We start from the raw sequence: 14,840 nt of genomic DNA, 5'->3' as shown, positions 1-14,840 counted from the left end.
CACTACCGTTCATCTCTACAAAAATATGAAATTTCAGAAAACGTTACACAAGGGAAAAATAACAATCTTTTTGTAACACGATAAATAAATCCAATACTACAACTTTAGAAGGTTAGTGAACCTTTAATATTGTATGAAAGCTGTGCAATACCTGGCAAATTTGTGCTGACTCAGAGCTAGAACTTTTCCTCTTATTTCTGAAACGATTTTACTCTTGTCTTCAGGACGACCATGCTCCAGTACATGTTGAATAACATAATTTCCGTATTGATCCTGAAAATAAGATGACTTCAATTTTCTTTTGTGTTCATACCAAACAATCCATGTAGCTATTGTCTATTTGTATAAACTTTCAACTTACTATTTATATGGATATAAGAAAACTGCAGTAGTGTCAACAACACAGAAACAAAGGGATGCAAAAAATACTGCATCAAGAATTACTTAATGGACCACAAAATTTACATGGAAAATGGAAATACTCTATAAAAATGGCATTTTGCTAGAGTACCTTTTATTCTCTTAGAGAAACAAGTCTTCAAAATTAAGATCATCACTCTGTAACAGCCGTAATATCTCCCTGAAATTTGATTCCTCAAGACATATACAGTCTAATAGAGACTTTACATACAAAAAACTGAGAGGTAAACTAGACTGAATATAAAGCAAAATGCAATTCATGCCTTTTAACATGGAAATTCCTACTGAACAAGTCTCTTCCAGTATTTTAACCTGATTCAATTTCAAAACCATTAATTTTGTTCATCTGAGACCAAGATGGGAAGTCATGTATAAGGCCTTTAGCCTGGCCTTCTTTTAGAAAAGATGTCCGAATTGTGTATATATATGCAATGGGTATTTTGTGTGTAGGAATGTGCAACGTACATTTTTGACAACGTGTATTTTTGATAATTTATTTGTATTTAGATATTATTAGAAGTTACGTGAAGGACACCAGAATGAACTGAGAAACTACAAAAAGGCAATCTTTGCAATAAATAAATATAGAAAGAAATAAACCCAAAACCTAATTCTGTGCATGTACAATGTATACTTGAAGCTACAGCCAAAAGTGTAAGGAAAAGGCTTTTTATATCTTCTTTGCCTCCCAACTTCCAAATTCATTTTCATTAAAACTATGGAAGGAAAGAAAGACAAAAATCAATGTCTACAACGCTAAAAATAAACAAATGCATTTAAGCTATTTCATACACTAAGAAACGGGAATAAATTATGATAATATAAAAAAGCTCTACAATGCGTTACAAAAAGGAATATACTAACCTGTACTAGTTGTTCTGTGTGCTGATGCAGTTCTTCTAAGATTGGTAAAGTCTGCTCAGCAGTGCAGTGTTCCAGAATACGCTGAATTACTCTACAACCATATGGATGAGTAGAAAGTACGAATACCTTAAAACAGAATTGCAAATTTAAGTTAATCCAACTGAAGTTTACAGATGCGCTACTATTACCATGTTCAAAACGGAACTGAACTTGTCAACTACTTCTATATAAATATGAACACTTTTGCCTGCTAGTATCAGAATTCCATCTCCTGTAAAAGCCAGAAAAAAGATCAAGAGGCCATTTATTATATATCTTTTTATCAAGGGCTCCAGTAATGATACAGCTGCCTAAGAACCCAAGTTTTCATTACGATGTTTCTGGCCTGCTTAGCTGCAAAGAAGACCCTGAAAGTCTGACCCTCAGTTAAAAGGAAAGCTTGAAAGGTGAATAGTGTTTAACTTTGTTCTTCATTTTAAGATTTGAAGATTTTGTCTTTTATAAAAAGGAGCTCAAATACTGTAGCTGATTTTCACAACTTTCACATTCCCTCTCACACATATATAACATTTGTAAACAAGTATTTAAAACATACAGTCATGATCTTACTTATTCCTTTGTCTGCTTCTTCAGGTTTGTGTTTTGGGGATTAATTCAGAATATTTGAGAGTCAGTATCGGTCAGAACTGAACAGAGAGAATCTTGGCTGATTAGACAGAGATCCACAAGCAGGTGACAAAGATACATAACCGTTAGGTGACATGACTGAAGTGCAGTATTTTTCATTTGCCATTTGAGATTAGCTAATATGTGTATTTTTTGAAATATACAATGACTTGGTTTTGTAGATGGATGTCCAGTAAATAGGCAGTCACATTTTAGTCAATGGGGCTCTACTTATAGTTTAGAAACTGCACTTCATCTATCCCATGTGCATTTTTTGATGCAAGAAGACATGCCCCTCAGCATCTTGGTACGCCATTTACTGCTATGTACGACAATAATTCTGGTAGCACTGTTGTAAGTGCGGGAGAATTTATCGTAGACTTCGCTAAGAAACACATATGGTCAGCCATTAAAGTAAAATTTAGCAACACAGCCAAGTTAGTACGATGTTTTACAATTCTTTGAGACTATAAAAGTACATGTTTGTCACAGAATATTAAAATCTTATTTAGCTGCAGCGTATTCTCTAGCCCGCGGCACAATACCAATCTTGTATGAATGTAATTTTGTTGGAAACATAACAAAAAAATCCTTAAATAAACAAATACCTTCTGCCCTTCACTTAACACTACCCCATGTGTAGGGAACAGATTACTATTTCTTCAAAGTATTTCCTTAATGATAGGTATTAATTGGAAAACACTGAGACAGACATACAAGATAAGCAACAGAAGAAAAAAATGGAAATTTTAATGAAACGTATATGCCACGGATCAGATACTTTATTATTACATCAAAAATAGCAATGTTAAAAGTTATAAAGGAAATTTAAAATTGCACATCACAAAACTCAAACAGCCTGGCCATAAGCCAAATACTTCTATCGGTATTTATAGCACATCCAAACAGGTTTTCCAGATCCTCAGCTCCAACAGATTCATCTTTTTACAGCGTGCAAACTGTCTATTCAACAGCTTTTCCATTTTATCATCCCCTCCTTTAATCCTACTTAATACAAGCTGACTGGTAAAGTGTCAAATGCTATCTTGTATATGCAAATGATGGAGAAAGATCTGCAAATCAAAGCAACCCTACAGAAAAGGAAACGAATTGTTAACACTACCTGTCCTTTGAATGCATCAATGATGAACTGGAGCGACTGCGGCTGAACACACTCAATACATTTTGGACAACATGGTTTCCATTCTGATCTTTCACACATTTCAGAACGTGACCATCCAACTCTTTCACCATTTCGTTCTGGAAAAAAAAAGGTTATCTTTTCAGTGATTTTTTTTCTTCAAAAAAAGGAAAAGTCCCCTTTTCATTCTAACTGTCCACTTTTCCTATTCACTGGTCATCTACTTGCATATCATAACCTTATAATTTAAACTATTTTTGGTCCCTAGGGCTTTTCATAATGAAGGGAACCATCCACAATTTAAGCAAGTAAAAAGGTGGGTGCTATTAAAAAGAAATACAAAAAAAATATTGTTCTAACTTACAATTACCTGCTGGTCAGGTGAGATAGACTCAAGTGCTTTCTGAATAACACGGCAACCATACATCTGTAGGGCTAATGGCAGAACGTGACCACGTATGCGTGTTGCTAGGGCTAACTTTTGATCCAGGCTTCCAAACTAAAAGAAAATAAATATGCTGTTAACAAATGAAGACATGAAGTATGCTGGAATTTACATGACAGAGTCAGAACTTTCATGATGTGTTAAAGATTTACTTGACCTTGAATGAAGATTTACATGACCTTGAATGATTTTTCCCTTTTTACCTCTGACAGGTATATTTACAAAAGCTTTCCCCCACCCCTCAGTGCAACATTCTGCAATATTCTACATTCCAGTCACACACCTGCTTTCAACTGCATGACTTTAAAGGCAGCAGAAAAAAAAATCTAAGTAGTTTATACATGACTGTCTGTAGGAATACAGATTAAGATTTAAATGCAATAACCCACCTATTTAGACAAATGGTATCAGCCAAATTAATTACATCAGATTACCAAAACATATTAATTCAAATTACACATTCTCCAGCATCTCAAATTTGTATTGGTCATTATACCTTACATCTTATATATGGTAAGCACGTTGTAACAGGAGAAAGAGAAACCAAAAATAACAAAAAGAAGCAGCTGCCCTGTAGCAGCTTCTTGGTAACTTCGTGTGACTTGAAGGATGATTCCCACCATGAGCACTTTGGGAAATATAAAAATACCTGAGCTTTGCAGAGCAAAATCAAAATGTTTTTATATGCTGGCTGTATTAAGAGTATAATCCAACCAACATTTTTTAAGCAGTAGCTAGCTCCTGCCAATATCATTCCCTCCGCAGTGTCACTACAACCTTCTGTTTTGCTTCCTGTTTAACACAGAAGAGGCCAGACTGGCTTCAGAATAACACAATCCCGTGGGAAATCTTAAACCCACACCTGTAGTCACCAAAAGCTCTGAAGAAAGCTCCAACAACTTGTCCCTCCCACTTAGATGATGAACAAAGTCCCTTAATATACGTAAGGGCTAATGCATTTTTCTTGGGAACTCTTACGCAAAATTAAGATGAAACAACTCTCAATTGTCAATAATTATCTCTCTTGAGCAAGATCAAGAACTTATATACCGTACATCAGCCACACTTTTCAGAAGATATTCTGATTTTGTAGAAAGAATATCAAGACAAAAAAAATGAGCACACTATTTTGTTTGTGGACTTATTAAAAAATTACATTCCTGTGTAGAGTGAACATCGTATTTCTAATTGGGCAACTTTTTCTTATTGAACATTTTCCAGCTTCACTTTCTATCCAACGAAGTATTTTGATATGGTCCTTGATTTAAAGTACACCATGCTTCAGATCTGTCCCACGTTGTGTATTTTTTTTTTTTTTTTCCCCACAAGACATAGGCATTGCCTTTTCTCCACTCCATAGGTCGAATCTTGTAGTTCTTTGGTAAGGCAACAACAACACAAAAGCAAAGCAGTTTTAAATACTAATTTTACTAGTACTGAATGTATCATACGACAGCCCTTCCTCAATTTTTTTCTGCCTGAACAGAGTGTTTGATAAAAGTTCCTTCAGAGCACTGGCCAAATTCGCACATCTATTTATCTGGGTGCAAGAACATTTTCCAGACCCATTTTTTTGCCAAGATGCAGTAACCACTACGAGTATCCTTCAAATCTTTGTGTTCCCAACCACTAACTGAAAGTCTACGCAAATTAAGCTAAAAGCTCGAGTGTGCAGCCAGTGCTGCTCACTATCACGTGCATCACCAGTGCAAAAGAAAGCAATGCCTATAATCCTCAGGCCTGTTATGAAAAAAGGGGGTGGAACAGAACAGAAAACACGTGTGCACTATTAGACCCCTGGGTTCTGTAGTGAGAGTCCAGTAGAATTCTGCTATGATGTTAAGAAAAAAAATAAATTTAAATTTAATCAGACTTTACAGCTTTTCATTCAAGTTTCTGTTCATACACTTTGTGTTAGGCTTACCTCAAAGAACTTCTGTATTACATAGTTTCCAAACACATCAGTCATCAATTGATATGCTGCTTGCAAGATCTCATTAAATACCATCTGGCGCTCAGCTGGAGTAGCTCGCTCTAGCTTTTGCTGTATAAATCTAAGTGCAAAAAATGTACATTATGCTTTACATGAACAACAGGAAAACCTCTCAAACACTGTTTCAATGAGACACCTCAACACTCTGAAGTGAGCATTCAACATTATAGAACTTATTAAAATGAAAGTAGTGCCTTTGCATATGAAAGGATGCATTTCGTTATAATGATCCTTAAAACTTTCATTTGAAAAGTATTAAAGATTAAAAGAATAGGAACAATAACTAAGTACCTGATGATGTATTGCTAAAAATGGTTTTAGCATTCCAGATGCCAGCTATTTTGTTTTCTTAATCAACACCTTTTTGATACTTAAAAACTACAGTTTACAAGCCTAGTTATAAGGCTGTTCCTAACCTGAAAACTTCTATAAGCAGCTAAATTTATACTACTGTTATAATGCAATTTCCTGGAAAAGAAAGGGGTCAGTGTAAGAGCACGTGCTCCAATTACTGGCATGCTTTGCATTAAGAGGAGTCCCAGCTCATTCGCACGTTTAATGTTAATATGGCATTATCAAAGCAGTAAAACATCATTAACTTTACTATAGTAATTACCTAGAACCATGCTGATCTTGAGAAAATTCAACAATATGTCCAACAAGGTCTCTTAGTTGAAGATTAGGGAAGCGATTATTTCTGAAATCTTCCAGCAATCGACTGCGTCCAGAAGGCATAATATCAGACCTACTGTAACGAAGGCGTGAAGGAGGGAAGAGCTGACTGGTGGAGCTAAAAAGACTGGAGGTACTTGCCGCACTGCGATACTTTGCTTCTGCTCCAGGTGCTGCAGAAATATAGCGACCACTACCATTTGTCAGTCCTCCTACAAGGAAGCAGCTCTGTCAGTGAAAGCCGTAAGGAAAATAAACAACAGCAAAACAGTAAGTGTACTACAACTACAGATACCCTTGGAGCCAAAGGAAACAACAGTGGTGTCTTGTTATTTACATTTACCTCGTTTTGGTTTGAGGAGTTAGATAGCTTTATCTGCCGAGAAATAAAACCATTCTCCTCCTCGTTTTCATTTTACGTGAAGGGCACCAGGAAAAGAAATCTCGTGAGAAGAGAATAACGAAGCAAGTAAAGTGACCACCCAGACATACAGAAACTTTAGGGCTGGGTGGGCCTTGGCTTAGCGGGCAGATTTCCACTTCACAAGCAATGCTGATTCAGACTCTTGTTAGTAGTCTTGAAGTTAGCCAATTGTTTCAAAACAGACCATGAAATCTGAACTACCCTTCAGTCCCTGCTGAGGTACCTTTCTGTCAATTCACAGCGTGAAAAGGCCTTTTTGGGGAGGCACGTGTGATGCCTCTTGTCAGGCTGTACCTGTTCTGCAGGAAATTTGATGACTTCAGCATCCCAGGCTTTAAATCTGGTACCTCTCTCTAAGCACTAAACGTGTCAAATTTCAAAGCGGGTAACTAAGAATGCTCTGCTTAACTCTAAAACAACCAAAAGACATTAAACAAGTTCCTTTTAAAAACATCAAGTCCTTCTCTGGCTGTGAAAACATGCACCACTCACTACACTTTGTCTTTCCTTCCTTTCTATGAGCTGAACTGCTTTAAAGCTTTGGTCCTTTTCCTAGTGGTCCCACCTACAGCTATCCTCTCCCAGCCCTGTGAATTTCCCCTCTCACACTGCTCGTCCATCACTTCACGTCCCTCTGAACTCTGCCACAAGGCCTCTCTCCTCCACAACAGGCAGCAATTATCACAATAAGCATGCAAACAATGCATCTTTTGCAACTACAGTATGCTTTCTCAAAGGAATACTGCTATAAAACAAGCAGGACATAATACCTCAACTCTAGTATGCAAAAAATACCAAGCTAAAACCATTGAGTAAAAAGTGAAAAAGAAAAAATATTTTCATTTTCCCCACAAATTATCTAGAAAGTAACTGAAAGCCCTGTCAAAGTTAATAGAAGCAACTAAATTTGAATTTAAAACAAATTGCAGTATGTGCTGTTTGAATGGTGCTCTATTACAAAGTGAACAAAAAAGTGTATCAGCTGACAGTGCCCCAGCCAAGCCTTCTTTTGGTTCCAAGCATTTATAAGGCCAGGCAACAACAGAGTTACAGTGGGCTGGTAATATATTAATGGTCAAGTATGTTTTTTGAAAGGTCAAATCGAAATACCAGGACCTGATATGTTAGTGCTCTGCAAGATGTATCAAGCATCACATTTATTGAATTCTATAGGATTATGCCCTAAAATAAACATAGTATTTCTAAATTTTCAAAATTCAGTGGTAAGACTTAGTAAAGAATCAGTAAGTAATTTGTCCCACAATACCTTAAAAAATTACTAGTTTTTTCTTTGTTTAAAATTAAAGCCTCTTAATTCTCTCTAGCCAGAAAAAAAATCAGCTTCAACTATCATTTTTAGTTTTCATGGACTACAACTATTTCCAGAAGAGAAATGACAGCAACATGATACTAACAGACAAATAGAAAAGAAACCCAACATTCTGCAGGTGAAGCAGGATGCAGAGTGATGCTCTACAGTGATTCTTCTCCTAGGAACGGCCTTCTTAACAACAGAGAAACCATGTACCTGAAAACATGGAATTTGTGATCTAGATTATTAAAACACTGGAATGAAACCTATCTGCCTTGTAAGTGCTGTGCAGTAACAGTATTTCGTGCCAGTAGAGGGCAGCAAAGCCCGTTTAAAAGAAGCCTTATTGGGCTGTTTTAAACATTTCTATTGCTTTCCTGACCACATGCTCGATTCTCTGCCAGAAACTAACAGGATAGTTTCAGTTATGAGTTTACATACTGCATGGGTCCAATTAGCATGGACAGTCAAATTGCACATGTGAGTCAGGAATTGTTTATCCATCTTTATATAACAATACATTAATAATAATAATAACATATTTTTTAAACTTGAGCCTCCATGTAAGTATGAAATAAATGTGCTAATTTATCCAACAATTAAATTAAGAAACTTCCTACTTTTCAACAACTGTTCTGTGTGTGTAGTAAAACTGCACGCATACAATTCACACTCAAGATTATCAATCAAGTCCTTCCTCAGTCTAATTTGGGAACGGTCCCTTTTTAAGGCTTAAGAAGACAATGCTGCACCTGGGAGACTCCTGTCTAGCCTGCAAAACTACCTAAGATGATCACAGTAAGCAGGGTCATAATACAGGATGGCTAAAAACATAATATATCCATCATTCCTAAAGGAAACTGTCACACTTCAAAAGCTTAAGCTGTAAAACCCTGGAAACTATTATAAAAACTGTGATTTGATGGACTTTTTTCACAAAAATCAGCTTTTAACTTTTTTTTATTTCTGCGGTAATGTTGTAGTTCAGTGACAACTTTTCAGATTTGAAAAATAAGAAAGCCCGAAAAATAAAATCCTACTGCCACAGGTACTTACTTATACTCTTGTATACAGAGGACTACTTTCTTAAATATTACAGCCTCATTAAATTCTCTGTCCAAAGCCATCTAAGCCTTAGTGTGGACATTGAAGACAGTTGCTCTCCTTCCCACAAGCTTTTACTATGAACGGCTTAGAACTAAAAAACTGAAATCTGAGTTCTAGTTACCCAAATCCTCCTGGTGAGCCTACCACATCCCCATCCTCTTCAAGAATTCCTGTTTTAAAGAGTCTGACTCCATACCAGAAGGTAACACAGGCTAGTTCTCACTAGTTATTTTGGGACAAAACACACACAGAAAACCATACCCTACTTGATCAAACACCTAGTCTAAACTTTTCTGCAAATGCTGGCACTTCAGAAGACTGCTGTCAGGAATCCGTGCATCCTCACAATTACAAACCACTGGGGAATAAAGCACGCAGCTTGTAGCTAATCACTTAGCTATCACTCCTGATCTTGTAAAAGGAAGATCTCCAATGCAAGGAATATTATTAAGTTGTTTTACAGTTTAATTGAACCCAAATCCCAGTGCCTAGTCCATAGGGAAGAAGAGGCACAGAGGCATAAAAGGCACATAGGCCATCTAAAACAGAGCTTTACTAAGCTTTAAGGAGATGAATCATGTTAAATTATTAACTCCTCAACTTAGACAACATATTTAATGTAAAAGGCAGTATGAAAAAATATTAAAACCTAGATCTATGCAGATTTATTGATAGCGTTAGTCTGTTAGTACTTATTACCAAAGCATTTGGTTCAATTATTTCTAACCGAGACATAAAACAGATTTATTGCACAGAAACTGCTGTTTAAATGCAGTCAGAGATGTTATTTTCTAGTAAAACATATAAAATTATATAAACATGTTAAACTTGATTTCTACAAAATATTTTTATATCTGTAAAAAATCAGCTTAATCTCATCCTCAGCTAAAATGAGTAAACATTTCACCTACTCCTGGGAAATAATAGACTATGTATGTGTATGTGAGACTATATATATACATGCATATGCATTTTAGGAATCAGTGCAAGTGCTTATTATGCCTGGTTTACCAAAGTCCTACAGAGTAGGTACACGACAGAGGCAACGCAAGGTTCCCCAGAATGGAGGTCCCTTGGCATAGCCCTATTACCCAGAACAACCCGTTCCTAAAAACACTGACCTGATCTACCAACAAGCTTGGTTTGCAAAGCACAGACTGAAAATAAGTACCTCCAAAAGCCCAGATTTTGAAAATCCTATCCCTAAAACCAACCCTTGAATTGCTGCAATGTACCACCCAACAAGTAAGCGCTGCCAATCTAAAGGAATTTTTATAACACGGGAAGAATACTTCTGTTTGCAACTTTTTGTCCCTGGGAGTGAAAGGGTAGTTCAAATTCATGACCTTGCTGCTCCAACTGATTACAGTAAAGAAGCAGTTACAAACAACCGATAAATCCCTTCAGATACAGGAAAACTGACACTAGACCAAAGTAATTAGTGCGTTCCCATTTTAGGACGTTGGGTAAGAGTTGGTGAGAAGAGATAAAAACAGCAAAATATCACAAGTTTCTTGTAAAAGGGAAACTGTTGTTTTTTTTTTTTTTTTTTTTTTTTTTAAGCTACAAATTGCAGCAGTGTCTGACAAAGGGGTTATTAAACCATGCACCCTTCCCCAGGATTGTGCTCTAGTATTCTGGTGGCTGAAACAGGAGCAACCGAGTTTGATGCCCATTTTAAAACAGGAGTTAAACTTAGCTGAACCTGTTGATACAAGCAGGCAGGACAACAAGTTTTGAAGGTGGAGGGAGAGCTGCATTTGACAGGCATTATCAGAGTACCAATGGAAACTGCATGCAGACATGAACTTACAATGTTGTTCTACTCTGAAAAGTGACTGGGTGACCCTTCGCAAAATACACTCCCTGCTCGATTTCAGGTGTAATTTCTTATTTGGCGAAAAAGCTTCACCTTTATTAGTATTTTTTTTAATGTAAGAACAAAACAAATCTTCTAAGAGTGTTGGATGAACACAAGCAGAATAAATTTAACAGGACAGACAACTGCAGAAAAAGTCTCCAACTTTTTGCAATGGCGTGCCGTGGATGCAACTGCACGATGACGTAACACAAAGGGCAGAGTGCAGGAAATGCTAAAAAATTCACTGCATTTTTTTAATGTAAGCAAATATGCAAGAGAGCCTCAAATTCAAAACTTCAGATTGATTTGGTAAGGCAGCAAAAAGTTTACCCATCAACAAAGTCCACTGCTTGTGGAAGACGAAGAGGCTGCAAGCATGGAAGCCAAAAACGTGTCAATTTTCAGAGTACAACTGTACATTCTGGCTTTTTACACACTGATCTAGTACATGATTTTAACAAAATATTATACTTAGTTCACACTGCCAAACAGTCTGAAATAGATTATAATCAGTATATATTAACGTTTTTTGCTGATAGAGGTAGTCCTCTATACTGACTGCAGCTTATTTTCTCCAAAACTTAAAAGCCTTTTATTTAGCATTTACCAGATGTAAAGCAACACGACTTTAAATGTTTTGAATTTTAGATAATGCCTTCCAAAATTTGGCTTAAGTATAGTTTTCAGTAATATGAAAACTATTGTGAGAGTACTTTGGAAAGAAAGAAAGAAAAAGATTTCCATGATAACCCCATTGTCAGATGTTCAGAACTTTCTCAAAAGCCTCCATTTGGGCTGAAACTTTCCATGCTTGGTCTCAGCCCAAAGGTGCACTTTGTAGACCTGGAAAAGGAAAAAAGGTAAGTAAAAAAAATAAAACGTGCTGAAACATCCCCTTGCCCAGTTTTACTTTGGGTATTCAGCACATAACCATGAAGGGGATACTGAACTGCAAATGTAATATATTTAAATTACTTTTAACATTGTTACAGAAATCACACATTTCTCACAAAGTGTATTTTGTTGGGCACTTTTCATTATTTTTTTCTTGTTTTATTTGCACTAAACCAAAGTACAGGGGTTAGGTTTCCTACTACATGCCCAGGAGTGCACACTGGAGCAACAGGCAACTCAATCTCATAATCGTACCCAGTTTTGTCGTACAATTTTAGCATTCAAATTAAATGACTGCAAATATTTGCAGTGAAAAAAAGGAAGTTTATCAAGCAACCTCAGGTTAGAGGCATTCTCTTAAATATAATGTAGGCTGTGGTGGAGTTTCTTTAGATTTTAATGTTTATTTATTTTAAAGATTGAGCTCCCATGTCATCTAGCTAGCTGAAAAAATTCTGAGATTACTGTCATCATTCCTTAAAAATACATCTGATAACAGAGAGCCACCCCTGACAAAGCTTTTGCTGTTTCTTTAATAAATAAATACATTTTCTTTTCTTCCACCAGCCTGGCGGTAAGCACTTGTCTTCCTGGCAAAGCATCGGGGCCGTACGGTAGCAGGCTCACTGATTCAGAATCACCTTTCAATACACATTACATTGACAGCTTTGCTCACTTTATCATGGGAAGGGGCAGCAGTGGAAATCACTTCACTGCTCAACACAAAACTCATCTTAAAATGTTCTTAAGTGGGAACACACTGGAGCACAAACAAAAATAATGCACCTTTGCTCGGCATACTGCAGACAGTTCACATAGTACAAAAGAGATGGGTAAATCTTACTGGGCCATCTGCAAGGGAAGAAAAATCAGCTGTTGGCCCGATACTGCAAAAAAGCTTGAGTGCCCTCCACTGTCAAATCAACGAGCATTTGACTGTGCTCTTCAGCCTTCAGGAAGGGGCCCTCTTCATTACAAAACTGTTTAACAGCAAAGGTAACGTGACATCTCTTATGCAACATATAATTTTACACATAGAAATACATACACACAAACAAACAAAACGTGGTTTTTGGTTTTTTTTTTTTTGGTTTTTTGTTTTTGTTGTTTTTACCTAAATGCAAACTGGATGAGGATCCATGTGATGAAAGTGATGGCGGTGGCGTAAGTGAATGTCCTGGAGTTTGGCTTGGCAGAGGCATGCCTATTGGACTTGGAGAGGAGGAAAATCCCAGACTATTGTAAAATGGCTGCCCTATGGGTGCTAGGCTGCTACTAGATCTTTTGTACAAGTCAGAGCTAGTAGATAGAGAATCTCTCCTTGTGGCACTACTACTTGCAGAACTGCCAACTGAAGAAGAAATAAAAAGACCCTAATTACACAGTGTCAACTGAATAAAACCTAATCCCCAACTACAGCTGGGCAATAACAGATGCGATCACAATAATTACAGCAATCGTTATGACAAAGACAATTACTGTGATAACCACACATGCTTTTAAGTAAATCTAAGTGGGTATAAACATACCACTGGTAAGTAATTTCATCAATGCCCATGTCTTTCAACATTTCATTCTAGACTTCTCACAGTAATATTGCAGTACTCCATTTGAACACCCTGGCTTCAGGCGTTGGGACAAACACGAGATTTATGAGATTACAGTGTCACTGCATATAGTAAGTGCTTCTAAAGATATTCCCACTAAACTCTTCAAGAATTTTTTTCCAACAGAAATTATTAGTCAGCGATACTTGAGTGCAGGCAAAAGGCTAGAAACAAATTTTTAAGGGTTTAGAAAATAAACTATGTCACTATTCAGCTGTTTCTGAACTTCCTCTTGTTTGTGAGCCCCTCATCTTTAGAAAAAAAAACCAAATGACTACTTAAAACTCCCCGAGAGAATTATGATTCTCAAAGAAGCATTTTGGAAAGATAATATAAAGAGGCAGTAGGCTAAGAAGAAGACAAGAAGCAGAGCAGAGATACGAAAATTAAGGTGAGAAACTGAAAACATAATTTTACTGCTATCACTATTTCTGACAAACAAATTAGACTACACGCTTTGTTTGGCTAACAGAGTATTAGTGAAGGACTGGTTATCCTGCACAGCATCATTCAGCAGGGCGATGAACAGTCTAGGATAAATTAGGAGAACAACAGAAAGCTTTTAGAAATGTTAAATTCTGTTATCTGTTGCATACTAGTGAAATATTTAACTATAGTGCCTATTTGAAACACTGGAAAATTATTATATCAATGAACCAAGACTATGGATATTTTGGTAATGTAAAGCTGCTTCTTCAGCTGAATTTGGAAGATTGGTTTCTACTTCATCTTAAAAATGAAAAGGTCAAAGTTTATACTTCCATAATCCTTACCCTCATCAGCATAAAGGTCGCCTGATACTTCCCATTTTAAGAGACTAGAGGTTGGCTGTTCCTAACATCAGCAACGTGGCTAATATTTTTCATGGCAAGTACCTCCTTGGACCAAATTGTTCAAATAAGTTCTGCCCAAATGACACAGCCATTTTAGGAAAGCAGGAAAGATGCTTCGACTTTAGTGAAATAACCCAGCCACATATTATTTGAGAAATTAATGCTTTCATTTACACAGATCATCATGTTAGCAACAGGAGACCTTTATTTTCATGCTCTCTTTGAGCCAGAAATCTTAGTAAAATCACATTTCATCCAAGTTCAGCAGAGATCTGGTACAGACTCGTAGCTGAAAACTCAAACTCCTGCCCATTCATGGCATTTCTGAGATGGCTGATAAAGGTTTTCCTGCAACTGTACTTCTAGGCTTCTATATACTGTGTCAAAAATGGACTCTAAAGCTGCTGTCCAAGATCCCACCTTGTGTTCAGAAGACCCTCAGGCAGTGTGGAAAGGAAGTTATCTACTTCAAATGCAGAGGAGACAAAAGCCAAACACAAGAAATAGACCAGAAAAAAAAAGAAAAATGAAACCAGAACCAGGAGGAGAGAAAGGTCAGACAAAGGAGCCAACAAGGAGACTGCAAGGAAACTGGCAGGCA

At 36.8% G+C, this 14,840-nt stretch overlaps 1 protein-coding gene and 1 long non-coding RNA gene across 2 annotated transcripts in view; both read right to left on the bottom strand.

Moving 5' to 3' along the window:
- The window catches only part of PUM2 (pumilio RNA binding family member 2), a 68,859-nt gene that overhangs the window by 4,148 nt on the left and 49,871 nt on the right, over window positions 1-14,840 (bottom strand). Inside the window, 8 exon segments of the mRNA XM_040553754.1 lie at window positions 152-273; window positions 1,285-1,410; window positions 3,074-3,138; window positions 3,141-3,210; window positions 3,462-3,590; window positions 5,461-5,590; window positions 6,146-6,413; window positions 12,914-13,150. Of these exon segments, the coding sequence (XP_040409688.1) occupies window positions 152-273; window positions 1,285-1,410; window positions 3,074-3,138; window positions 3,141-3,210; window positions 3,462-3,590; window positions 5,461-5,590; window positions 6,146-6,413; window positions 12,914-13,150 (1,147 nt within the window).
- Window positions 8,563-12,907, bottom strand: LOC121068527. Its single transcript, XR_005818932.1, has 2 exons — window positions 12,586-12,907; window positions 8,563-11,748 (listed from the first exon to the last, which is right to left on the bottom strand). It is a non-coding gene; the product is annotated as an uncharacterized LOC121068527 (long non-coding RNA).

The sequence above is a fragment of the Cygnus olor genome, chromosome 3, assembly GCF_009769625.2.
Source record: "Cygnus olor isolate bCygOlo1 chromosome 3, bCygOlo1.pri.v2, whole genome shotgun sequence".
NCBI classification, from domain to species: Eukaryota; Metazoa; Chordata; class Aves; order Anseriformes; family Anatidae; genus Cygnus; species Cygnus olor.
The sequence above is the reverse complement of the archived record's forward strand: the minus strand, read 5'-3'. Positions and strand labels throughout refer to the sequence as shown.